We start from the raw sequence: 27,942 nt of genomic DNA on the forward strand, positions 1-27,942 counted from the left end.
CACTGAACTAAGAGCTATAAGGCAGGCAGCAATAGCACCACCTGAATTCTGAAAGGAGTCTGATCCCTTAGGTGTGCTCTGACCACACACCTACTGAATTAGGTCCCACAGGTGAGAGAGATGCTCATCTGCCTATCGTCTCCTGTTTCGTGGATCACATTGGGGCTTAGGTGGGAGATAGATGCCCAGACTCCTAGTGTGAGGCAGCAGCGTACATGCCCAGAGGCAGAAACATAGATGCCCAGGGTACATTTACCTGAAAACTTAGGGGCCGAGTAAGGTTAGGTACCTACAGGGTTAGGTGGCAGCTCGACGGTTTTGTGGATTGCATTAGAGCCGAAAGCTGGGATTTAGGCACCCAGGTACTTTTGTGGATTTGGGCTGACGTGTTTGCGTCGACACATACACTTTCAGCTGCTTCTTCAGACTTTACATTGAAATCATGGATGTACATAGTCAGGCAGCTTCATTATAACACATTTTAAGACTAGACAGGTTCTCTCTCTCTTTCACCTTATCAGTTTCAAATGTCTGGTTTCCACTCTGCAAAAATACTGAGTTTTATGCACCATCTTGTGAGTCAAGAGTGATATGGTGGTGCATTATCAGTACACATAGCATCCTGATTTCCTCTTTCCCCTGCTTAGGGTTTCAGATATCTCATTTTACAAACCCTGAAGGAATTTAGGATTAAAGAAAAACTTTGCTGTGTGCCGCTGCCATCTGCTGCTAATCTCTCCCTTTGGAAGATGCAGGGAATCTTATTTGATCATATATTTTTTAGTCCACTGAAGTTCTTCAGCTCAATTTGCATGGTCAATTGAATCCTTCTCTTATGATAATATCAGCCTTGCTGCTCCAGGTTTGGTATAAGTCTGCTTATTATGCATCTTGGCAGATTTGTTGAGGCTGTTGGGGATGACTTCAGTTCCAGCACTAGCAAGAAAATGATCCTTTATTTTTCTCAGTCAATGTAAAACGTTTGTGCTTGCTTCAAGTCAGCCATTCAGGTACAGAGTCAGACAACTATTCTCCATAGGATGTGCTCCATGTTAGAGACTCTAACAGAAGCTCCAACTTGCACATTAGCCATCTGTACTTAGATCTCTTCAGAGCTGTTATTTACAGAGCCACCTCAGTCACCCACTCTTCACAACAGTCATGAAGAACACATACATCTGAGTGTAGAATTGCTGGATAGTCGTATTTTTATTATTATACTTCTTTTGATGGTACATATTTTTGGTTTCCAAAATATTTAATTTTTAAAATCCACAATGTATATCAAAAGAGAATGTTTAATGCTATAAAGACAAATATTTTTGTTTAAATGAAGTCCACAAAGAACATAAAACTAAAAATGTGTGCACATAAATATATTACAAAGAATTAGACAGTATTTTTCTTCTTTAATCACTGAAAGTGTGAGGAAGTAAGGGCTCAAAAGCACCAATTCAATGTCCACTAGGAGAAGAAAAGGAATTCTGATATAATGGAAAGCTTAAGATCTCAGGACACATTCTTTCTTGCCGTGTTTCTCCTCTTGTGTCAAGGCATTATTCACAAAAAAAAAAAAAAAGGCTGGAAGAGATCATCCTCATCATTAACTTATGGAAAAACAGCAGACCTGGTCCTGTATCTATTGAAGTCAGTAGAAGTTTGACATTGACTTCAGAATCTGGGCATAATATGTCTAAATATGCAACGACTTAGTCACACATATGTCTATGCTCCACCTCTAGAACAGAACATGCAATTCCTTTTGTACTTCATAGTACAAGCATCAACTTCTGCTATCCATTCTCTGCCTAATATACACACCCACTGTACAATAAATTCTCTCTCTACAACACATCAACTGGACAAGATTTCAGACTTGGGAAAACAGATGCTTCAGTATAAGGAATTCTGCTCTCTCTCTCGTCTTTTGAGAAAGTGATGAAGCCAAATCTTTCTGCTATTGCATCTGGAAAACAGATTATCTTAATACTTTTCATTAAGATTCAGCATTATAGTGGATTTAATTTTTTTAAAATATCAGAACCTTATGATTTTGGATACTGTTAGAATAGTACTGATTTTAAGAAACTTTATGGTCAATAACAACATGCACAGACAGGTCTCAGATAAAGTAATGAAATATTTAGCTTTAGGGTCATGACTGCAGGTTACAGAAGGAAATCACCATAACCTTCAGGCACAGCACTGTACAACTGTCTAGGTGCACTGTGGGGAGGGAGGTGAGCCTTCTTCAGAGGCATCTAGTATTGACCAAGGCAGGGTGGCAAGGTACTAGACATGATGGACCAGTGGTTTGCTCCAGTATAGTGATTCCTGTGTTATTTTGAAATGTGTGCACAATTTTCTTACAGAAAAGTTTACCACGCTGAACAAATTCATAGTGAATAACTACATCCAGGAATCAAGGAGAGTAGCGTACATGAGAGCAGAATATCTATGTTGTCTTTGGTCACCAGAATAATTAGAAAACAAATGCTGAAAAAATGTCTTACCAGCCTTTGTTCCAACAATCAAGAAAAGCTGTTTCCATTTCCCTCTGTTCTAGGTAAGTTTTATAACTATAGGGTCCCTCTCCATCCATTAGCATCTTCTGGGCTTGTACTGTTGGATGATTAAAGGGAGGTTAAGTCCTCTTCTGGACCAAGAAAACTTTGCTGGATTACGGTTTTGATTTTATTCATCCCCCTGCAGCTTCTATGTAGTAAGAGTTAGCTGCAGGACAGCATATTAAACTGTTCTTTAATCAGAAATCCCTCAGAAACTAGACTGAGCCCTGGAAAAGGGGAGGGAAGAAGTGAAATACCAGCGAGAGAGAGAGAGAGAGAGAAATATCCAAAGCAAAAGGGTACTTGACACCATACGTGCATCTATGAATGGGCACAATCTCGTTGCCTCCAGTGAGGTTATTAGTTACATCCATGTGTAGCGTGGTTAAGTGAGTTTAGCAACGTATATCATCCATTCTGGTCCTTCCATTTCATGCTTCACAGTTTAATTTCATTTCCACCTCTGAAGTACAGCAGAATTGTTAGCGATACTGTATTTCAGATGCCACTTCAAATTCAATTACAGTTTTATTCTGTCATTTGACATGTCAGTGAAAGGGATACAATCAAAAAGATTGACACTGATCATAATCTGAATTGTCATGCCCAACCCTTGACAGAATAATGAGTTAGAGACGATGTCAGTCACTCCAGGGCTCATGACTCGACAAACTCGCCACGGAATGTGCAGCAAAAAGGGTCGTTCTTTCACTGCTTGTGAATGAGCCAATATGCATTACTTTGCAGGACAAATTTCTCTGTTTTTTTCACCATATGTATGGACAGATGGATTACTCTCTCACTCACACACCATTTTAGAGTGATTACCGGTATTTGTGGCTGTTCAAACCCTATTTCTAGGTAACAAAGACATGGCAGTATCTCAGGAATTGTATTAGTTCTATAGAATATATTGCATTTTATTTTTGCATACAAAAATGCGTTTTGTTTTTTAAATTCAGCCCTGTAATAAAAGAGATTTCTCTTTCAGCCACTTCATTATTTCATTTTCCGTCCATTTGAGCTGTAATACATTTTAGTACAGGCTACTTTCAGCAACTTAACAGTTTTTGCAGCATCAGGTGGAATTCCTTCTCTGCTCAATTTGTTTTAGTAAACCATACCAAAACATACAAATTAGAAGATAAAAGAAAAACAAAAATGTGGCGCAAACTAGTAAGTGCCTGGTATCTATGTGTCCTTCATTCTTCTAGAATGTCGAGATAGACTTGTGTGAGAACAAATGAGGATGAGAATTATCTTCCGTTCTAATAGATACAAGGGATGCACTGTGAAAAAAACATTTTAACAATTTGTTCTCCTACTTTCTTCAAATAAAAGCAGTCTTTCAGAATCACCATGAGAACAAAATAGACACAAGTAAATGTGTTCAAATATTGTAAAAAAATGAAACACATTCTTGCCAATGGAACATGCAGAACAGTTAAAAATTGAATTCAGGGCAATAAGTAATAAGCTACTCTTACTACAAACAAAAGCAACCGATAAAGCAATCTGAACAAAGCTTACAACTACTATTGATTTATCGGAAGGTTAAATTAGGCAACTTGTTTATTCAAATATAATATACATGCTGCATTACTTGAACCTATGCCACATCATATATTCAAGTGTGTGTGTGTGTGTGTGTGTGTGTGTGTGTGTGTGTGTGTGTGTAGGAGGAACATATTGCTAATAAGGTTGAAAAAAAGAGCTAAGTAACCTACTCAGCAGTTATTGATAGACAAATTCTTCCATCCAAAAACACAGAGGTTATACAGGGCCTCAGTCCATATTGTAGGGAAGGGATACAGAGTCTAGACATCAACAGGACTATCTGGAAGTGTTCTGACCTATTGATCCTCTGCCTCTGAAGAATTACAGGTTGGGCAGATCAGGTCAGGAGCTCTGCCACCATTTCAAAAATGCAGTATACATTCCCCCAATCTCACACATAGACGGGTGTAGAAGGGTGGGGTGGAAGGTCAGTGTCTTTTCTGCAGTCCTCCCTTCCCAGACCCATTTGGAGAGTCCAACACTGCCTGCAGACCTCAGGAAATACAACTATAGTCAGCCCTAAGCAGGGATACAAAGGAAGAGCGGCTCTGCCATGCTCCTTGCTTGCATGCCTAGGGCTCAACCGGCTTCTATTAAATTTAATGAGAAAGACTGTCATTGACTTCAATTGGAGCTGGATTATAGCCTGACACCGAGTGAGCCAATGTCCACAAGGAGTTCTGATTTTCATACCTGAATCACACAATGTTTCCAAAGCAGACACTTCCCTTTCAAATATTTTCTTGATATTAGAGTCCTAAGACAACTTCCAAGAAATGTCTTGCCTCTATGCTATTTTAGGATTTTTTATTTCTCATTCATTTTGCAAATGAAAGCCCACAACTCATACTTACATTATCATCACTGCTAACTTCTGCAGCCACCAGTTCAACAGATCCTAGTGCTCTTAACTCCAACACGATTCCAGTACATAAAAAGTACATCATCTGCTTTTTCTCATTTTATAATTAATAGCATAGGCATGGCTGACTTTTAGTTATTGCAGAAGCTTCGTAAGCATATTAGAATGTAATGGTTACAGTAAATTAGAACCTACCATAACACTGGATGTTTCTTTGCTTCTTTGCCTTTTTATAGATCAGCCAGTACTGAAGGACGTCTCAGAATACAAAGTGCTTACAAATTACTGGTGCCACTGCAGTATACTTCAGTACTGTGATTAGCGTTCACAAAGTTGTTAAGCAAGTCGAAATAGCAGCAATAGCACGCTACTGTACCTGTTCATAGCTAAAATGATTTGCCATGGCTGCCAGAGGAGTGGACAGAGATGATCACTAAAATTAATGATAGAAGAGGAGAGGATCTGGAATTCCATGATGAATTTTTTCCACAAAAATATTCAAATTTTAGGGGAGGCTTGCACCCAGGAGTATGTTCATTGCTTTCTCCTGCCACCATAACTCAGTCTGCCTCCTGATAACACTGCCACTGGTGCTTTTTTGATGCTGCTAGGCCTACCTGCTCTGAAACGCTGTCTGTAGTCTGCCCTTTCCACTTTGTCTGCAGCAAAGTGGAGTGAGAACAGGACTGACCCAGCAGCAACAATCTCACTATTCATTTGTGCTTTGAGGCTTTGCCCAAATGAATTCAGATTTTTGCAAGTGTTTGTGAGAATTTGCACATTTCAGAAAGTTGGAAATGTTATTATTTCCCCCAGGGAACCCTGTTATTTGTGGTTAAAAAAAGTTGAAATTATATACAAGAAGTAAGTGTTCCCATATTAGTTATGTGCAAGAACGCACCTCCTTTGAAATGAAAACACTTTGTTGCCTCTAAAATCAAATTGCCTTTTTAGTGGAAATCAGTGAAAAAACTGTAATGAAGCCACAAACCATTTTGCTTTTCACAGTGCTCTGCCTTCAAATTCAACATATCACAGTGGAAGGAAGCAGAGAACTAGCTAAGATGCATAACATCCCCAAGTGTTTTTAATATGCTTGGCAATGGAGGTTACAGGGGGAAAGAGATAGAGATTCACATATGGAAAAGGCACCCAGGATGCTAGTGGCTTCTAAACTCAGACATTTGCATAGCAGCCTGTTTTATACAATGACTAAAGTGATAATACTCATGTTGCGTGTTTCTTTGTGAGCTGACAAATTGGAACACTTTCTAATGTTCTGTGAGCAACATGTAATCCACTACTTGAACCATGAGCCACATATCAACAATGGATCCTCTCAATTTGGTTTAGATCGTACCTCATCTTTTCTTGCATAGCTGCATATCGCTGTGGAAGTACATAAAAGAAGGACCATGCTAATGAGGTTCAGATGCAGCCATGAATTTTATTACTGGTTTGATAGAAAGACACATTAATTGTCAACATCAAATCCACAGATCAGCTGTGCAATGTTCTTGTTTTAAATCTGTTCAGAGAGATGATTTGATGTGTGCTTGGCTTTCGTAGCCACCATTTTGTAGAGTGTAATTTGTCTTGGACAAGCCACTAACACTTACTGTACAATATGCTGAAAAAATCCTTGATTCTACTCCAGATATGTGGTGGTTAGAAAATAAATGCAGAGAAACTCAGATGATTCATCAAGGACTAAAAATAGTACCAGCAGTGCTTGATCCTAATTCTTACTCATACCCTAAGATTCTTTCTATTCTGGTACTTTGTTTTCATTGCTTTATGCCACAGGTAGCAGTGATTACTAACTAGACATTTCAGCTACTGACATCTTCTCCTCATGTGTCTGTACTTCTCTGAAATACGTTCATAAATGGTCCAGTTATATTTCCTGCATTAATGGAAAAGCAACTTGAACACTACTGACTCTTTTGGGATCAAAAATTGATGCACCATCGATTGGTTAGAGAAAGTAACACTGCCTGAAAAAGAAAATGGTAATTGAATTTAAATAGATTCTGTAAGGTTAAAATCATAGACCTGCTACTTCTCTGTGCAGAGCCACTATTGACATCAGTGGTGGCAGAAGCAGATCTCGCTAAAAGAAATCTTGCCTGTGTTAAAATTAAAACCTTCAATTACTTAAATCAACAGAATTCTTTAAATCCTATTTATTTTAGACTATTCATGCAGCTTTTAAAAGGAGTATTTCCCTAAGCTCAGTCAAAGAAATAAATAAGTAAACTCACTTTGGTTTGTATTTAGTTGTCACTTTCCGGTTCTCATGCATTGCTAACACGTTTGGTTTGCAAACATGGCAAGAGAACATCTGTCTGCTTTTTAAAAATGGTCTTCACTGGAATTTAAAGCAGCTTCTTGAAAACATTTAGTCTTAGGTTTTGTAAAAAAATTTATTTTTACAAAAACCTAAATTTGAGGCAAATTTAATCTGATAATGTCCCTTTAGATGCCTTTTCCAGACAACATTCGAGTGTGTCTTAGGGTGTGTCTCTTCCTTTTTCTTTTCCAGATTCATTCTTAGAATCAGTTTGCTCAGTCAATTCTTCCTCCTCAGTTTTCTCCTTGTCACTAGAGATGGAGATTGTGCTCTCACTTGCTTTTTCATTGTGCCACTATGTTGTCTTCGTGCTATTTCACAGAAAGAAGGAGCCCAATTCCGCTTCCATAGAATTCAGTGACAAAACTCCCATTGTCATGATAAAAGTAAAATTAGACCCCAATTCATTTTAATGGAATCTCATTTGGATTCCCAACTCATTACCAAACCCTACAATTGTTACCTCTATACTTGTCTGAATTGAAACATTGTTTTGATTTCTAAGTGTTCAGGATTTTTTTTTTTTTTTTTGCTTTAAGCAACAGTTATACAGTTTTTGTGTTTTGCATTTAAAGTGTGCTATTACATTTCTTACCATCCAAGCTGTGACAAAGTCTCCCATCCAAGTCCCCACTGCTGCAACCTTCATAAAACTTTCGTTCCGGATGCCCATGAAGTCGGTTATAATGTATGCCCTATGGAAATAAGCACACAGACTGAAAGTTATACACATTCATTTGTTTTATTGAGAAAAATATTTTTTAACATGAAAGATTTTCCAGTTTTTTTCTGATCACGTATTCTGCCAGATCAGACATCTATAGAGGTCAGTTCCAATTACAGATGGAGAAGTGAATGTGGTTATATAACCATGTCACTTTTTTAAGCCAAAAGTTTGACAAAAGCTTCTGAAAATTGAAACAAGAGTTCTACATTTTCTACTTTTCCTTGAATACAAACAGAACTGTAGCTTTCTGCCAATAATCCTTTCGTCTCTTTAAAAATAATTGAGCAACCTGACCTTAAACTCTATGAGTCATACAACCATGTGTCTTTTAACATAACAGTACAAATACCTTTCACTTAATTCTAGTGAGAAGCAACCGTCTCATGTTCTTGTTAAATTTCAAAATCTCCATGGACACGCTTTACCTAAAAACTAAGGGAAATGTATTTTCACACACATTGAGCTATGTTCAGGTAAGGACAGTGAGTTAACGAAAACCAGAAACAAACAAACAAAACCACACAACATTCTGGTCAATCAGTGGAGCAGAATTTGTAACATCACACAATGGTCTTCTATCCACTTCAGGCTCAGCGCAAAGGGATAAGTTCAGAACTATATACATATCTTTCTTACACATAGCTTAGTGCATATTTATTTCCTTTATTAACAATCGTTTTGTTTATTTTTAAAGAAATGCTTCTTTTCATTGATTTATGTAAGAGTTAATACATTGAACAATAATAGATCTTACATTGTGTCTTTCCAAGTAAACAATTTACAGGCTTCTTAAAACCACAGATTATATAAATGTTATGCGTGTTCAAGAATATGGATGAGCAAATCAACTGATGTAACAACATCTTGGAAACCAGTGTTACCTATTGTTCAAATGTAAGTGTTTATTATGCATCCATCACTGTAGTATCTAAACACTTTTGGTCCACATTCTGCAACTGTATCAGAAATGACAACAGAAATGCACTATTTTCTATTGCTTTTTAATGCATAAAATTATTCTGTTTCTTTTATATTCTCTCTGAATAATTTTCATTTGCGACAACAACAAAATAGGTTGTTGCAGAAATTTTGGCCAGTTTTAGGAATACAAATTTTTATTTGGTTTCAATTACTACAGCTGAGAGAGAGTCTCAATTTTCAAGTTTTAATTAAAGTACACATTTTCTTTAAAGTATATTGCACCATCATTTGACTTCAAAGGATACATTTTCACAGTACTACCAAGGGATTAACTTTAACATGGCAAAATCCTCATGTGCATGGAAAGAAACAAACTGAGACAAATTCACCTTTGCAGGATTCAGATTGATCTCCATTGATGATCATCACTAGTGATAGCAATAGTGGAAACGATATCATGTAGATGGGGATTTTTACCACCATGTCATCCAACTCTGGTTACAGCTCAAAAAAGGATGAGATGAAACAGTAGTAAAAAAACCTGACTGTATGTACATTACAGTTTCCATCAGTGGCAGCTGCACCAGTGGTGAATTATGGGTCCCCTTTTTGGCAGTTCAAATAAGGCCATAGATTACAGTAAAGGACAGAAGTACCTCTATTCCTATGACCAAATACTCCAACTGGACACTCAGGTACCAATTTCTTGAGCAAATTATAAGAACCTGAAAAGTCTAGATGGTGGAAAAAACAAGAGAAAGTTTTTAATAGCATCATCAATACCTTGTCTACTTTATGAGTCCAGGTGCATAACATTTGTCACAGAATCTAGTCTTTGCTTCAGAAGTGTGCTTCATGATCCAAACTTTTCTTTAAAGAAAAGAAAAGAAAAAGCTCCTAGCACTCCAAGTTGTGGAGAAACAAATGTGAAACAAGTGCAAAATGATGCCATAGTGCCTGTCTGACAGCCTAAAGTAATAGTTCTGATAGGCATGAACTGCTTTATCTCAATTGGAAGTTATATTTTCAACATTAGGTTTCAAAGTTAACTGTCAACATTTTTAACTATTTAGGAAAAATATCCCATTAATGTGTGTATTTCTCAGTTTCAAACTGCCTCCCGCTCCTTCCCAGGTGCCAAAAAGTAAAATTTCTCCTCCTTGGCTGCCCAAACTTTCTGCTCCCCTGACCCCTCACAATGCTGCTCTGTATTTTCAGTACAAAGTTGTATAGCAGAATGAAAATGGAAGAAAAGGGAGACAATGTAATACCAGTATTAATTCCAGTTTATAACACAAGGAATGCTGTACTGGCAGTATTATTCATTTTGATATTTAATTCACTACAACCCTCATGTTTTATATTTATCTGATGCTGTCACAGACTCTTCAGTCTGAACAGGAGCTTCGCAGGATCAAGACACCTTGCTGCAGAATTTACATCTAGTTTGCCACAGAGCACAGGGGCCTTCACTGTCAGCAGTCTATGGAGGACAGAACTACACTGCCATACTCCCTATAGTATGCACCTCAGCTGGAGCCAGGCCAGCCAAGCCAACTAAGATAAGGTTACCATTGCCTCATCTTAATGTTTCAGGGCAGCATTCATTGACACTAAAATCTCTCCAATGTTTCAAGCTACAACATGAATTTCCCTCTATTCCCCTAACTTTTGGAAGGTGCTGTAAGAACCAGAACAGAAGGTCAAGAGAGAGGTGTGCATTTCAGTGCAGATAGACTATCCTGACATCACAAAGCAGAGGTAAAATGAGCTATTTATCTTCCATTCTCCGAAAACAAAACACCAGAAAAAAGTCAAGTGAACTGGTCAAGAGAAAGTCTGATAGCAAGAGAACATGAAGTAGCTGCCCTATTGGCATAATATGCAATGAAATACATCCCAATATGTAGAGCCTGCCAAAGTCTATGCACCCCTCCACCCCAGTGTATTATTATTATTTATTTGTATTGCAGTTGCACCTAGAACCAATCAGTCTGGGACCAGGGTCCCATTGTTCTAGGAACTGTACAAATGTAATAAATGACCAGGGGCTGCAGAGCACTACTTAAAGTGGGGAGGAGGCATAAATTTCCTCCCCCACCCCTTACTCTCCTCTTCCCTTCTCAGACCCATCATCATCAGCAGCAGCCTGACAGTAGCCCTGGGCCTCTATACCTCCACTCCAAATTTGAGTGAGTGGCTCTGTGACCTGGCTCATGGGATCACAGCACTACTCAGGTTTGGCCCAGCCAAAAAGTGGTCAGACCATGACCTCCTTGCCCCTCCTCCCCCCCAGCTCCATGACCTATGAAAATGATAGTTCCTGCTCCAAAGATCTAACAATCTACTATATGATGAGAAACACTGTCTCAATAAAACCCTCAATGAGGAAAGAGAAGATAACAATAATACAGTGAGGATTAGCAGTGGTCAGTACACTAACCACTTAAACCATTGTTAAGCATTTTGTAGGTATCATGGTAGGTGTACGTTTTAAGAAGGAATGTGGAGGTTCTATCTATCTTAGATACTTACACAGCCTCTGCTACTGTAGTACTGAACACCTCACAAACTTTAAAATGTTTGTCCTCATAACACACCTAGAATGAAGGGAAGTACTATTAAGCCTATTTTATAGGCAGGGAACTGAGGCATACAGCAACTAAATGACATGGCCAACATCACACAGGCAGTCAGTGGCAGAGCAGGGAATTAAACCCAGGTCTTCTCATTTCAAGGGTAATGGCTTAACTACTGGGCTATCTTTCTCTCAAAAATAGCCTACTGCTGTTATGGCTATAAGTGGGAAATAGCTCTGAGTGAATAACTGATTTTTCAGTATGGTGCCATTTCAAATCAAAACTGAATTTTTATTGTTGTTGTTTTTCTCAACAAAACAAAAAACTGAAAATATTTTATTCCAGTGAAAATAAAAAAGGTGTCAAATGTCATTTCACTCTGACTTTACATTCTATATTTTAAAACATTACAGTTTTGACATTTTCAAAATTTTCATTTTCAGGTTTGTTCCCACTGAAACTATTCCCCAAATTTGACCTAATTTTGTGAATAGTCTCAGTGCTCCTAAAAAAATGCATTTTCCAGAGAATTTACTGTTCACCAAAAAAATTTCATCCAGCTCTAATAGAAAGCTCTTCCTATGCATAAAAAGCCAGCAGGGGAGAAAGCACAAAGGTGCTTGACAGGAAACTTGATTAATGTCAGATGTAGGCTTGCAGTGGGTATAACTTGGAACAACATTTGACCCTTTGAGTTTCAAAAGCAGAAGGAAATCTACCACTTTCAAAATTCCTATCTTCCCCAATAATGCCAGTAACATTTTTAATTGCATCATCTGCTTTTGGTTTATTCTTGCATTTTGATATCATCCAATTTATACATTATCCAACATTTTCCAGTATTTTTACTACATTTGTACAATATACTTCATTTAATTTATGGTTTGTTTAGTCAGACAATAAAAATGTAGCTGAAGATTTCATTTGGTTGCTTACTGACAAAAACAAGGGATTACACTGGCAAGTCGAAGACATGCTGCCAAAGGCTGTCCGAACTCTACTGTGCTAATAGGTAAACTCTTCACATAAAATATCCAAAGCTCATTCCTTTTTTAAAACAGTAAGCTCTTTCATCAAGCTATTTGTGAACAGAAAGGACTCCGTCAACTAAAGTACAAGTTCTTCCACTGAAAAGATAAAATAAAGGGGTCAGAAGCAGACCATTATTTACAAAGCCATTTGGCAAAGTGGGAGGTTGTGAAGAGGTTTACTCACTGCTAAATACTATAAGTTACTTAATGGATCATAAAACAATTTAAAAGAACTGTTTCTCTTTCTAATGCCTTCTTTAATGGGCTAGTAAACTTCTGGAGTTTATTTCATATAACTCAGACACTAGCAGATCCATTAAAGTCAGAAGTCTTGTTTAATTTGTTGCTTTTGGCTTTCACTATATCTTATGATGTCAAAAAAAGTATGAGACTCCTACTCAGATCTGCCATATTAATCTAGTTTTTCATAATAATAATTACATTTTGTTGTCAGGATAGGTACTACCACCTTCTTGAATATAGCAAGACTAATGGAGGTTGGGCAAATGTATGTGGAGCTTTGCATGTGCTATTGAGTGTGCTGGATTGTTTATCACTGGGTGTATATAAGTTTACTTTATTGTACACCCTCCTTTCAAGCACCTTTTGGCAACTTGTATAGGCTGAGCTGGAATATGCCTGCTACAAGCCTACATGAGCTCCCCTGGTGGACACTCTCTATACTGATGTATTGAACCAACCCCTTAGGTCCCACATGCTCTTGGCTTTCTAGGGCTGTGCAGAGTTTAGGCACAGTCTCTCTGGGCTGAGTCCAGGCACACACTCGAGGTACTGACCCTATCTCTGACATCTATTTTTGGCAGTGGGGACCTTGCCGTCCAATTGCCTCAGCTCTGAAACCAGGGCCTGCTGTCCTAAGCCTCCCCAGTAGCTGTTACATGCTCTGCAGTCCAATTGCCTCAGCCCTGAAACCAGGGCCTGCTGTCCTAAGCCTCCCCAGTAGCTGTTACATGCTCTCAGCCATTGACCTTCAGGTTTATTGTTTCCCTCTTTGAGGACTATGTGACTATGCAGTAATGCATAGTTTCTGCAAAGGAATTTCTAAACACGCACTTTACTCTTAGACAGCACAAGAGATATACAGATCTATGAAAAAACAACAAAACCTGTGCCCAAATCCTGCCTTAGTTTCCTCATCACTCCAAGAGCCCTTTGGTTGTGGTCAATGTCTGTTGGGAATCCACAATTTCTCCTTCTCCTGCTGCTCAGCCTTCTCTGCTTCCAGTCCTGGTCAGCTCCCCCATATCTCTTAAGATGATACATGACAGAGGTTAGTTACCCTTTATAAAGTTGCAGTCTGCTTTGTCAGGTGACCACCCTCACTTCAAACCCCTCTTCAGATGATCTGTTGCTTGGTTACCAGGTCACCTGGAAGAATGGGTTTCCTAGGGGTTAGTCAGCTCACTGTCCTGCTAGGGAAAGGTTATTCATTTGTTGTTGGTTCTTACTGATTTACCATTCAGAGGCAAACAGCCAGATGCTGGGACGGGGCCCCTTAACACAAGGGTGTGATGCAAGAATACAGTGAAAAACAATCATAAGTGTAGAAACAGAGTTCAGAAAATATAATGGGAATTATAAATTAACACAGAGAGATCCAAAACTGTCACACCACTTCTGAAATAGATTTTTTTAGACCCACTCAATTTCCTCTGCCACCCCTGAGTAAATAAGTAGAGTTGACTCTTATGAAATTCAAATTGGTGCAATTTGCCCAAGGGTGCCCAGTTTCTAATTAACTTAGACTCAATATGCAACTTGCAACACTATTTACATCACAATTGCACATGCATATATATGACAGAAAGAGAGAGTATTGCTGCCAAGTACACCCAAAAGGCTTAGGGACTGATTTTTAAAGGTATTTAGACAACTAGTGGAATTTTCAAAAGCATCTAGCTTCTAATTCACACTGAAATCAATGAGTGTTAGGTGCCTAGGTGCTTTTGAAAATCCCGCTAAGCACCTAAACACCTTTAAAAATCTGGCCCTTACTCTTATAATATACTTACTATATAATATTATCTATATAGTGTGTTAGTTTTAATTTGTTTTGCTCATTGAGTTTGGTTATAGTGATGTTCTTGAATACCTAAAAGTAGAAAAGAAGAAAGTCTTTTAGGTTTCTGCAGCACATGAACCACAAATCCGTAGTTAATATGGTTTCAGGTCCATGCATGCTGTCTTTTACAAATGGACTATAAAGGTGCCTTGTTTGCTAAGTATACTTGTATTACCACTATTACAGTACATGAATGTACGAAAGACAGGGGTTTATAAAAGAGCTGACTGGGAATTTTTTGGTTCAACATTTCTTCATCTGAAAGTGTTGATTTGCCAAAAGAAAAAACTTAATTTTATTGTAGGAAAGTGTCAGTTTTGATGCATTTCCCATTTTGAAAAAATGGTGGGAAAAAAAGTTTAAAAATTGTCAAAATGTCTCATTTTTCGAGTAGAAACAACTTTTCATTTCAACATGAAAGCTATTGTATAATAAAGAATAAAAAGATCAAAACTGAAACAAAATGTTTTGAAATTATCAAGCAACGTTTTGATTGATCCCATCTTAATTTTTTTTAATTTCAGATTTCTTAGGTCCTGAAAATATTAAGGATTTCAATTTTTCATCCCAATTTAAGAAAGGAATTTTTTTTTGAAAACCATTTCTCACCCAGCTCTAGTTAAATCCCTAAGGTGTTAATTAGACAGATATATTTCTGCTTCATTGTACAGTACACAATGCACTACAGTAATATTTCTGCATGAAGAATAATTCAGAGAGAGAAATTAACAATACAAAATTTTAAAATCGACTTAAGGATATTATCATTTTTTAATCTCTAGAGGCAGGGGAGGTAAATTGCTGTTTAGTTTTGATACTTGATTGTACATATAGTTAAAAAAATAAATTTTTACTTGCCAAAATAGTCTTTAGCAACATACTTGTGCTATTGGTATTGATGTGTGGCCAGAGGCCTGGGGAGAGCGAGCAAGGCTCCGCAAAAGTGAACACAGAAGCATGAGGACTATGTAGGAGCTCCAGTGAGTATCTTTAGTTTGGATGATATATAGTTAAACACAACTTTTACAGCTAATTTGGGGAGTTAATTTGGGAATGTATACCATCATTGTTTATATTTACAAAGATATTATCTAGTTGTTAAGGCTTTAACAGGTAATAAAACTAAACTCCTGAAAATAACACTCTTTGAATAGAATAAAACATCTCTTTGAACTGTGAATGTTTGAACTGAAAGAGTCAAAACTAGTGATTGAAGGGGTGGACGGCGCCATTTCTGCACTTTCTATTGATAAGGTACAACTATAGAGCTATCCAGACACACAATGAGTGTGAGACAGTGACTGTGGTAGTTGCGCAGTGTGGAGCTGTCAGTGCATATCTGCCTCGATTTCCCAAATAAGGGTTTGAACAAGTCCATTGAAGCTTGTATATTGAATAGTGCCCCTTCAGGGTGTAGTTTATTCAACCCAAAGATGGAATATCATATGAACAGGCCTCTCTCTCAACGTCTCTAGCTGGGAGGAGGAGGGGCTACATCAGCCTTACTCCGTCAACCCCAGTTCTGTTCAAGGCCTCTTACTAGTCAGGTTTTCATGACCCAGAGCCCCTTTTTTGGGAGTCAGGGGTTTCTTGACACTAGCTAGGGAAGGGTTTTTCCTCTTGGGTCTAGGTCCCTCAGAGAGGCCAACTTGTGATGACCCTTTTCAGGACAGCATATAATTCCTCTAACCTAGGTCTTCTACTATTGCCTGGGGAAGTCTTTCATGAGAACTGGGTTTCTCTGAGACTTAGCATTCATAATCCTTTCTTCTGGAAGCTCTCCCATGCAGGAGCATTCTTCCTGGGTTTCCTTTGATGCTGAGTCTTGCTCACCAGCTTTCCCCTGAGAAGCCTCCTCTGTGGGAGCCTCTGTACTCTGGGATCTGTCACTTTCCTTAGGATCCTCTGTTCCCCTCTTCCCACTAGGAGTCACTTTCTTTTGTCATGGCTGTGTGGTCCCTGCCCAATTAACTGTCTCCAAATTTCTCAATGAGTTAATAAGTTCCAGGTGAACCTGAGTTGCTTCATTTCCCCTTGTGGAGCCTGTCAGGACATGTCTACACTGCAATTAGACACCAGAGACTAATCCGCGTCAGCTGACTTGGGCTTGCAGAGCTTGGGCTAAGGGGCTGTTTAACTGTGGTGTAGACAGGTGGGCTCAGCCTGGAGCCTGGGCTCTAGGACCCCTTGAGGTGGGAGGATCCTAGAGCTCAGGATGCAGCCTAAGCCCAAATGTCTACACCACAGTTAAACAGCCCCTTAGCCTCAGCCCCATGAGCCCGAGTCAGCTGACATGGGCCAGCCACAGGTGTCTAACTGCAGTGTAGACATACTCTCAGAGGTAGGGTGAGCCCCGGACCTGTTCAGAGGACAGGCTATCATCTGACAGTGAGACACTAACAGAGTAAGCATGGGAAGAATGGGATTGCTTCAGAGTTTAGCACTAAGGGTGGGGGGGACATAAGCTCCTAAATTAGCTGCTAATGGACAAAAGAAAATCCATTAATAAACTTCATAAGCAACAAAAGAAAATGTAGCTTCTACCTCAAAGAAAAAATCTAGCTAGCCTAATACCCAGTCATAGAATAAAAACTCGAGGTTAACTATGGAAGTGGAAGGCCTGCAGCAGATTAATTAGGATTGGGTCTTCCCAGTTTACTGTGCAGTGGCAAACTGGCATAAGTAAACACCCAGTGCATGCAGCAGATGGCCCTCAGAGTTCAAAAACTGTGGTCAGAATTACTGAATTGAAAGAGCAGAGAGAGACACGGAATTGCAGAGAAAGACAACAAAGAGACATTGTAGAGCAGGCACAGGCACTGACTATCCCAGTCCTCCAGTTAAGGAGGCCTGTTTCATGATGTGAAGAACTCTTTTCCTCAGCTATGCCAGACAAAGCACCAGGACAGCTGAGGATCTGGAACAAAATCCACAGATGCAAATATTGTCCTGGTCCACAGGTACAGCTCCTAAGCACTGCGCTAATCACCATAATAACTGAGTCTATCCTAGCATCAGGGGACCAAATACAATCAACTCCATTTTGCTGTGCTTTACATTGAAGTATTTGGAGAAAGACTAAGTAGCCACTCACTTAGCTCCACAATTTAGGACTTTTTCCTTGCTTCCCAAAATAAAATAAAATGAGATATTATATGTATACATATATTTTATATTAAGTACATATAAATATACACACATGCAAATATAAATGTGTTTATACAGAATATTAATTTTATTCCTACATGGTCAGATGGCATAATTCAAAGCTATAGCAGCAAAGTCAAAATAAAATATCAACTCTGTGTCCTGCAAGGTTTGCGTGTTGCGTGTAGATATACTGTATAAAGGAACTGGAGATATAACACTTGGTAAAGCTTAATAGGAATGAATGTTTGTTTGTCTCTGCTCAGTTGACTTTCTCATGAACACCACTGGCTTTCACATCTGTCACTTAGTTGCCTCATGGATTCCAGTAGCAGGTGTCAGGATCCATTAGCATGCCAAGTTCTTGAACACTGAGGCTGGTAGATACCACAGAGAGACAGTCAACATAAAGGAGGAGAAAAGCAATCTGACAGAACCAGAGAAAAGTAAAAAGCAATAAGGGAAGCAGAGCAATAAAAAATGTTTAAAAGAGGGGTGGGGAAGAAGAACAGGAAAAGCAGAATGTCAAGCAGAGTGAGGTAGTGCTAAATCAGAGGGGAGGGAAATGACATAAGAGTGACATGTTGTAAAGTGCAAACAACTTACAACATAAAGGAAAAAGGAAATGGCAACGCAATAGCTCAGGGGATGGGAGAGTACACTGGGAACAGCCCACGATCCTCACAAGTTTTAAGGAAAAGTGTATAGATTCAATTCTACTTGAGACCCCTTTGCAAAATTACTGCTCAACCAGCTAATGTCTCATCAAGAGATATACCACAAAGCAAAAATTGCTATGAAAAGAACAAAACGATTAAGGCCCCAATCCAGCAAAGCACTCAGTCATTGACTGAATTTTAAGCAATGGGCAGTTCCACTGACTTTTGTTGGACACTCATATGCTTAAGTGCTTTGCTAAATCAGGGCTTATGTGGGTAAGAAGGGATTTTATAATTAAGAGGTGAATACAAACAATTAGAAAATTGTATCTGATTAAGTTAGCACTGTGCAATGCTGAAGCATTTTCGGGGAGGGGGGTGGGGAGGGGGGGGAATTGTTGACATTGTGTCCTTACTAGAATCTTCAAAGAACTGTCTCTGAAAAAATGACAATTCAGTCCAAAGACACTGGCTATGCCACCCTGAGGTAAAAGATTCAGAACACAATTCAATGGTGCTAACACTGAACCCCAAAGAACAGCAGCTTTCCAAGGAAAACATTTCAAAATTGTTCAGTGATAAAATGACATCCAAGTCTAAAAATGATGAACAATGCATATTCTTTGGGCCAACGCCACAATGGGACTGAAAGTAATTCCATAAAATATGATTTATGGTAGCAAAAGCAGAGAAAATATCTTGCTGTTTTTAAGTATGCACAGTCTGTCTATTGGAGACAATTAGTCACCGGTGCCAGTGCGGTTGCAGTCCACTGCAGCTCATAAAATCAGACTGAGATATAGAAACTGTTGGCTTTGATGAGAAATAATTAGCTTCAGCCCTGTCTAATACTTTCGAGAGGAAAAGGAAGGAAGAAGTGGGTTGACAATTGACAATCTGGTCTGAGGGTCAAGTTGGCTTTCTTTATAATATAACAGCAGCAGCAGATTGCAGAGCAGATGGAACAGAACCAGACATCAACTACTGTAGAAATTAAATTATGGAGACTGCTTCTTTACTATATCAGTTGAAATCAGTTTATAAAAACCAACTGGGCCCAGTTCCAGTCATTTTGCAAGAGCTGGGATATAATCAAGACAAGAACATCATACGGATACTGCAATGAGGAAGAGGAGAGCCGACTCTTCAACCCATTATCTGACAAATAAAAACAGAATACCTTGGCTGCTGTTACTTGATCACCTGTTGGTCGATATTACTTTAAGAAACATTAAAATACTAGATCTGCCATCCACCTACTCCCTTTTACTTTACTTACTGTTATATATCTTGCTGTCTTTAATCTAACTGTCACTTAAATAATAATGGGCCAGCTCCTCAGCTGGTGCAAATTGGTGAAGCTCCATTGTATAGCTTCTACCCTAAAATCAAGTAAAAACCCGTTTTAATGACCTTTAAAATAAATGGATATCATGTATAGTAATGTCCCATCCCCAGTCTGCAAGAGAATCTGCTAAAGCATCATCGTCATCTTGAGACCAAGAAGGAGAAGGCATAGATGGACACAGAAATTCTGATGTCAGTTTGCCCCATCAGTGGAATATCCTCTCAGTCTGTCCTGAGTGAAGGACTAGCAGGTCTTAAAAAAACCAAAAGAAAACAAATCATGAGTGACACATATACAGATGTCCATCTCTTGTTACAGAAGCATTTGACTTTGAACTTTTTATCTAGACTGTTTTTTTAAGGACTTGGTGTGAAGGACTCATTCATAAATGTTTATACCTAAATGGATTTATTATATATCTATTGGCTACAGTTATCCTCATCCAAAACAAATTCCTTGCTTGGGTCAGAGACACCACTTTCCCTTTCTGCTCCTAGTCCCCAACAATTAGCAGAGATATCATCCTTCTGCACAGCCGGGGACCTTGTCCAAATTAGGCCTTGATTCAGCAAAGAATGTAAGCACATGCTTAAATCCATGTCAATTCAGTAAAGCACTTAAACAGGAATTTAACTTTAAGCACACACTTAAGTCCTAATGACATCACTTAAGTTTAAATTTAAGCCCCTGCTTAAATGCGTTTCTTTATTAGAGCCTTAAATTCTAATAAAGACATGGTTTAAGAATGGCACTATTTTTCATTATTAGACTGAAGGTTCAGTGATGCTGCTGCCCAAATATGTCCTTTTAAGACCATACAGACCCTACAGCACAATTTAAATGTGTTAATTAGTAAAGAAAAACATCCACTATGAGAACAAGTAATTTTAAATTAAAAAAATAATATTTTAATTACGTGTTTGGTTGAAGAATTAGTCCCAAGTAATTGCAAAGTTTCAATGATAAAACATTAAGGAAAAATTTTAAATGACTACTAAACTGAAATGACAAAAATAAAAATAACAGATTAATTAATTTTAAAGTTGAACTCAAAACTACCATGCAAGATACAACTTGAAGTAAAAAATCTAGTCTATCTTTGCCTGGTGATGGTGCTGGATGGCACTTCGTGCTGTCATTGTTCAAGGATGTTCTCCTCCAGAAATTGTTTTATATTATTTGAATAGTTAAAAGCCACATGCTACAGGCTGTGCCAAATAGTGTCATTATTAAGAATGCCCTGAGAGCTTTTCTTTTCTTTGGTAGGGGGCCAATGGTAAAGGCTGAATTTATGATAAATATGTTCTTAGTTTATTTATTGATTTTCATGTGAAGAGACTACCAAATTAAGCTGATATTTTTCCATGATGAAAGGAAGTAAGTGGTAAAAGTTCATTTGGATGGCCCTGCAGAGCAATTTTAAATCCCTCTCTCTCTTTAGAAAAAAGCAGCTGCTAACATTCCCTTGGCAGTTTAAAATTAATTGAGGCTGGAAGGGTGGTTAGAAATGCCTACTTTGAAGCAAATGAGATAGAATGTTATTCTCTGATTAGAGTCAAGTCTTTTAAACCTGAACCTTACAGGAAAATGCTTCTCCTATTTTTTTAAATACTTTGATATCAGTTTCAGGCACTTTCAAGCAGTAATGGACGCACAACACTCCATTCAAACAGAGCTAGGGAGGAAGGAGATAATGGCTGCTACACAGAAAGATGGGATATGGTTTAATCAATTATGTTCCAGGACTTTTTAAATCCCACTTTATAACAGAAAGTTAAAACTCATTAATTTTTGCTCACTCCTGACAAAACTGAGGTCTTTAAATAGCTATAGCATCAGATACAAACCTTAATTCCTGGCATTCATTGAATAATTTAACACAAATTGTTAAACTTAGAACCAGAGAATCATAGGGTTAGAAGGGACCACAATGATCATGTAGTCTAACCCACTGCCTAATTGCACTAAAGCAGATTTTTTAAGTTCTGTGGCAAGTCACACCTCCCAGTCTGACATACAGTCTTAAAATTCCATTTCACTTTTTCCCTAATTCAACCATGCTCTTGATAAAAGTAATCTATTTTCTTTTATAAACTAACCTTGTATCCACTTGCATTCACTACCTAGGACGAACCTTACCCTTTCATTTAAAATGTTATGGAACAGTAACCTTCAAAACACCATCCTTATCTAACCAATGATAAAATTCAACATTAACAGGATAGGCAGTGAGAAGATCTATGGAAAATGTAGAAAATAAATATCTCTAGTTAATAGTGCTTGAGGAGTTTAACTCTTTTATAACAAAAATTCCATAAAGTTTTAAGAATCCTGTCCTCCCTTGAAGGCTATTCAGTACAACTTTTATGAGTCAGAGTTTTCATTTCTTGTGGCATACTGTGTTTGAAAACAAAATACTCTGCCACAACAGAGGAAAAATAATGGTCTGTGACCATGTCCTTTTTGATTTACTGGTCAGACAGGCACACTGTGAACCATACTAAGTCATCACTCTCATTTCCCCCATGATTAGAAAGCTTAGAGCTGGCAAAAGGTTTGCCCCTTGCAGAAATTTAGTTTCACTAGAAGATTGCCTTACTTTGTTATTATAAGGTGGCTATTTGTCATCACTTCCTTTGAAAACAGCTCTGGTGTTTCGGTCCACTTGGTGTTGAAACATGGCCTACAAAGTGACTTTTTGTTCCCATTTTAAAAAGACAAATTATGCAAGAGTGAAAGAAAAGTTCATGATTACATTTGTTTTATGCATATTTTGCATATTCTCATATATTTCAAAAGTGTTTCTGATTTTTGCATAGAGGACTTCAGTTCCCAGGGCTGCTCTTTTAAGTAATAAATAGCTGGCTTAAAAGGAAGTTTTAAAAAAAATAAATAGCAAGATTTTGCAGCATTAAATTTGACAAGGAGTTTCTATATGGTATTGTTTGATCACTTTGTATGGTATTTTGGGGAAAACAGCTTTAGATAGCTTTAAATATGTTTAAATATTAAACTTAGAAAACAGTTACTACCAAAGTTTTGCAACATTTCCCCTTTTTATTATAGGCCTGATCCATCTCTCACTGAAATCAACTTAAAGAGTCCAGTTGACTTCAATGAGAGATTCATCAGACCTATATGATGTCTTAATATACACTCACACAGTAGATTAGAACGGCTCCTTTGAAATTTTTCCAGAATATTAAATAACAGAAGAGATCTAAAGAAGGAGGGTCCCACATCACTGCAATCTTCAGGAACATAGGCAGACCTAGCCTTTGAGACAGTCTAAAGCACAACCACCATATAGGATGATTTAACTTTCCTTTTGTGTAAGTTGCTTTGATTGTGAATGGTATCCTTTCCAGCTCTCTCTAATTCCACTCTCTCTGCCCTCAAATGGCAGCTTTTGGTGGCACTTTGTTGATTTATACAGATCAGGTCTGTTCAGCTGCCAATCACTTGCAAAATTGTGGAGATTTGTTTGGAAATCAGATTCCACTGGCTTTTGATAATGTTTTGAGTACTAGGCAGTATATGCTTAGGTTAATCCCAGAAGAAGCCATTTACTTGACAGACTTTTTTTTTTTTTTAAAGAATTCCTAGCATTAGCTTTTTTTATCCATAGTCGCTGCTTCATACTATTGAGATCTTCTTCAACAATCCAGGCTGTGTTGTTGAAAGTTCCATCTCCAGGACTCCTGCAGAAGTCTGAGGTGAGAAAATGCCCATTGCACAATCACCACATAAGAGATCATAACTCCCCAAAGTTGAAGGTACTGCCATGCAGTGACCTTTGAGGATCACTGAAGGTAAGCAAGGTACCATAATTTCTGTAATGTGCCCGTGGACAAGACTTAATGGATATGTGAGACCTTTTCCCAAGATAGACAAGATAAAGAAATCCTTGATGGAATCATAGAGCTGTTTTTAAGATTAATAATAAAACCATGATGCTGCAGAAGTGAACTTGGTGACTCTTGCATGGTTTTTGGAAATCGCTGAGTCTTGAGTTATTAAGATACCATGGTAAATATGCATATCCTCTTTTGCAGCTTGGATACTGCATTGCACAATCAGCTTCAAAAAGACTGGAAGTAGAAGAAAGTCCAAAAGGTAAAAAAAATCACAATTTGGTCTAATTTCAGTTTTAGGTTTAGTGGGCAGGTGCTGAGTGCTTTTGGTGGCCTAGGATATACAGGAGATCAGACTAGATGATTTGATGGTCCCTTCAAGCCTTAAACTCTATGACTCACAATGTTATGTTCAAATCTGTATGTTTTATGACTTTACATTTTTAAACTAAGATAAGATTGGTGAAAGGTGAAAAAAGGACATCAAAAACGGAGAGAGAAACTGTGCAAAAATCTTTTTGTCCAAATTTTTCCTATGTCTGCTTTGCTTCGATTTTTATCAACATTCCAAATTGATTAAAAATTTCACTGAAATTTTGAAAATTTTTGATGATTTCTAGCCACCTTGACAATAAACATATTTTTATGTAAAGATGTTACTGAAAAACCCAGAACAAAGAAAAGTTGTGCTAATTAACTTTGGATTGAGAATGCTATGAGTCATCGAAATCTCTGGCTAAATAAGTAATTACGATCATAATGATTAAAAATGTCTTGAAATAGAAGGAGATACCTATATTTAGATATACCTAGAAACCATCTTTGCTTGGACATCTGAACTGGCCAATAATGATTGACCATTTGTTGCCATTCTGAACATTTCTGTAAGCGAACACAAATAGGTTAAGGCATTCATTCATCACACCGCCATCTTTGGCCTCTGGTTGTCAGTGGACATTTATATGCCTGAGAACTTTTCCAGGTCATAAATAGGCCATTAAGGAATGACAGAAACTATATGACAGATCAGCAAGTCCAGATCAGATCAGGACTTCTCTACAGGACTGCTGGGTCCTAAGTAACCTCTAGGATACAATGTTTAAGATTCACACTACACCTTTTCTAGTACACAGTTTTTTACCTCATTCTATTCTTTTCTATTTCCCTATCCTGATTGTCTTCTGTCTAATCAGCTCCAACCTTGACCAACTTTAGAACTGACTCAAATCCATTATGCCACCAGAACTACTATGGCCAGCTATAGAAACATGAACAGTTCTCTATTGTTGTGAAAGAGAATCTGTTGGAAAAGAGCACCAGCTGGAGAAGTAAGCCAGGATCCAGAGAATGAGTGAATGAGATATCCTGATCTCATGCCTGCAGCATGCCACTAAAGGAACATCAGAGACAGGAGCTTGCTTGCTTTCTTTCTTCTTTCTTTCTTTCTCTTATCTTCCTGTGTTTGCTGTAAGTCCTAAACAGAGGGACTGGCAGGCTTAATCTGAACAAAAATTACTGCTGAGCTAAGATTCATTGTATAACTGGTACTTCCATTCCCCCCCAAAAAGTATACAACCATGATATATGACAGTGATTAGGTGAAAACCATGACTGAGATAATTTATTTGAATACAAAAGAAAGTAAAAGGATTTTTTCCCCAAAATGAAAGTTCATTGAACTTTTAATTTTCAGCCATTTGAGCTATTTTAATTTTAGATATTTTATTGGATTTAATCAATTCTAATTTTACTTATTTCCCCTTTTACATGTACACAAGTTTAAAGCATTCTTTTGTCTAGTTACTTATCATTAGGCCACATCGCTTAGCAGAAACCAATTAATTTAAAATAGCAGCTGTCTAAAATTGTGACATTAAAAAGTGTAGCTTAATATTTTTAAGTGCCCATTTTGTCATAACAATACAGCAACTTGTGCTTGGAGTCCAGGTGAAAGTCCAAATAGTTTGATCAGATTGTTGTGCAAAATTAAGCACTCGGGATCTTTTTCAAGGGGAAAAGGCAGTATGCCGCATTTATTGACAGAAACTAAAGTAATAACTAACTTAAACCTACACATACACACACACACATACACGCGCCCAAACATACCAGAAAGCGTTCTATAGTTATATATAGCTACCAGTCCTGATTGTGGCTTGAGATCGTAGCTAGGGTTCGTTGCTGGAGTTCGTGGCTCGTGGCAGCTACCTGGCCAGGGAAGCTGGGTACGAGGAGAGCAGGGTCCTTGTCGGGCGCGCACCGACGCTCTTCTTTAGATGATATGTAGAACGCTGTTTTTCCCCCCAAAGCCTTGAAATCTCACCCAGTCTTTTATAGGTTTTTCAGTTCTGCTGTGTCACGTCGCTTCTCTGTGACCCTTGATTGCTGGTACAATAGCAGACGTGACTTTCAGCTTGTTCTTTGATGTCTTTGATTAAGTTTGATTAAGTTTTTCTGGGGTGGATCCTTCTTTGCTTTTTGGGGCTATGTTCACACTCTTCAGCCTAGGATGGACTTCACACTTCATCAGGACAACTTCATCAAGACAAGCTGGCAGTTTGGGTCTGACTCACACACACATACACTCTCCTTGTTCAGATAACTATCTTATTCATCTAAAGGTTTAGAAAGGGTTTGACACAAGATGGAGTACATAGGGTCAAAATGGGGTTTTTACACAAGATGGAGTACATAGGTCAAAATGGGGTTTTATATTCACAATGTGGAGTATGACTGAGAGAAGTTCAAATGTTACACGATTTCAATAATAACCATATAGAGGTTGACACAAATAAGGGTATGAATTGAAAGCTATGAATTAATCTACAGGGTTACAATTACAATTAAAAACCTCTGAATTAAGCTACAGGGTTACAATTACAATTTTATTCCTACAAGATGGGACACATGGAAACTGGTAATCCTTGAGATTACCTCCTGGATTAGAAAAAGTATGTTTTCTATTTAAAACTTTTGTTTCCCTTATGGGTATATTCAATGGAGGAAGGGTTTCTAGATTAGAAAAAAAAGTCTCCAGTTAATTTTGAATGAAGGAAGATGGAATCATTTGTTCTTCAATGGAGACTGTCGCAGTTGATCCCAGTCCTCTAAATTTATGAATGGATTGAACAATCATTAGTCTTTTGACGTAGTTGAAGAGAAGAGATATTTAGAAAAAGAAGGTGGAGTTTGCCACAGCTCTTATCATTCATCCCTCCCATAGCACTAGTAGTGCCCACTTGTCTTAAGCAGAACCGACCTTGGTATGCACAACACCTCAGACATCCCCCAGCACAGAACGGCACTCTGAACCAGCATGGTTTTGATGTCATGGGGAGAGATTGTTCCCACAAAGAGTCTTGGGGTGTCCTTCAATAGAGGTGGGAAAAGAACAAATGGATTGTAGGACTGAGATGGTAAAAATCTGACATTATTTGAAAGGCTGGCTCCTAGAATCCTTGCAGCTGCCAAGAATTCTTTAATACTTTCTCTAAGGAGTTTCCAAATAATTCTGCACAGCATAGGAAGCTTGAGTGATATATAACATAATATCACTAATATCTGATATATAACGTAATATCACATAACTATGTCCAATGTGCTGAATTACAAATTTCTCCTGGCCTGAGAAACAGAAAAAACTTGTCATGACACAGCAAACATCAAAAATGAGACTAAAGTAATAATGAATGTGCCTGAAATATTTTTATCTTCTCCTGAGGAGTGGAGAGGTTTGTACCAAGGCTTCTTATTGGAAAGGGATTTTAACCACAAAGAGAAGGCCCTGGAAATTATTATATAAGTCATCTCAGAGCCAGTGGTTACAGAAGAAAATCCTCGTATATGTATGTTTTCAATATGTTTGTTGAGGAGTTTAAGGAACCCAGTATCATCCACTGGAATGAGAACAGTCCTGTAGTTATTCCCATGGCCAGAGTGGAGGAATCAATCTTGGGAGAAGAGAAGATATTTGTATAGTTGTCATTTCAGACCTTGCAGGGCCTGTGAGAAGCCTTGCACTGCTCAGTCTTTTCTTATAGAGTGAAAACACTAGGCGTTCACAAGTATACCATTGGGGAATAGTGAGTGCTGCTTTATACTTGAGTTTGTTCAATTGCAGCAAGATTTTCAGACTTTACTTGTATGAAGCCTTGTGCATACATAATTTAGCACCTGTCTCCGTGCTGACGACAGCGGATAGAAATTTTCCCGATTTCAACTTTTCAATGACATTTTTCATTAAAAATTTATTTT

General features: G+C 38.1%; 1 protein-coding gene across 6 annotated transcripts in view; it reads right to left on the bottom strand.

Moving 5' to 3' along the window:
* The window catches only part of TMEM117 (transmembrane protein 117), a 253,739-nt gene that overhangs the window by 118,999 nt on the left and 106,798 nt on the right, over positions 1 to 27,942 (bottom strand). For all 6 annotated transcript variants that reach the window (XM_067564169.1, XM_067564168.1, XM_067564167.1 and 3 more), the window contains one exon: positions 7,935 to 8,034. In XM_067564169.1, the coding sequence (XP_067420270.1) occupies positions 7,935 to 8,034 (100 nt within the window). The remainder of the gene's footprint in view (positions 1 to 7,934; positions 8,035 to 27,942) is intronic.

This window comes from Emydura macquarii, unplaced genomic scaffold (assembly GCF_026122565.2).
Source record: "Emydura macquarii macquarii isolate MOO-44397 ecotype Brisbane River unplaced genomic scaffold, CSIRO-AGI_Emac_v2 contig_2636, whole genome shotgun sequence".
NCBI classification, from domain to species: Eukaryota; Metazoa; Chordata; order Testudines; family Chelidae; genus Emydura; species Emydura macquarii.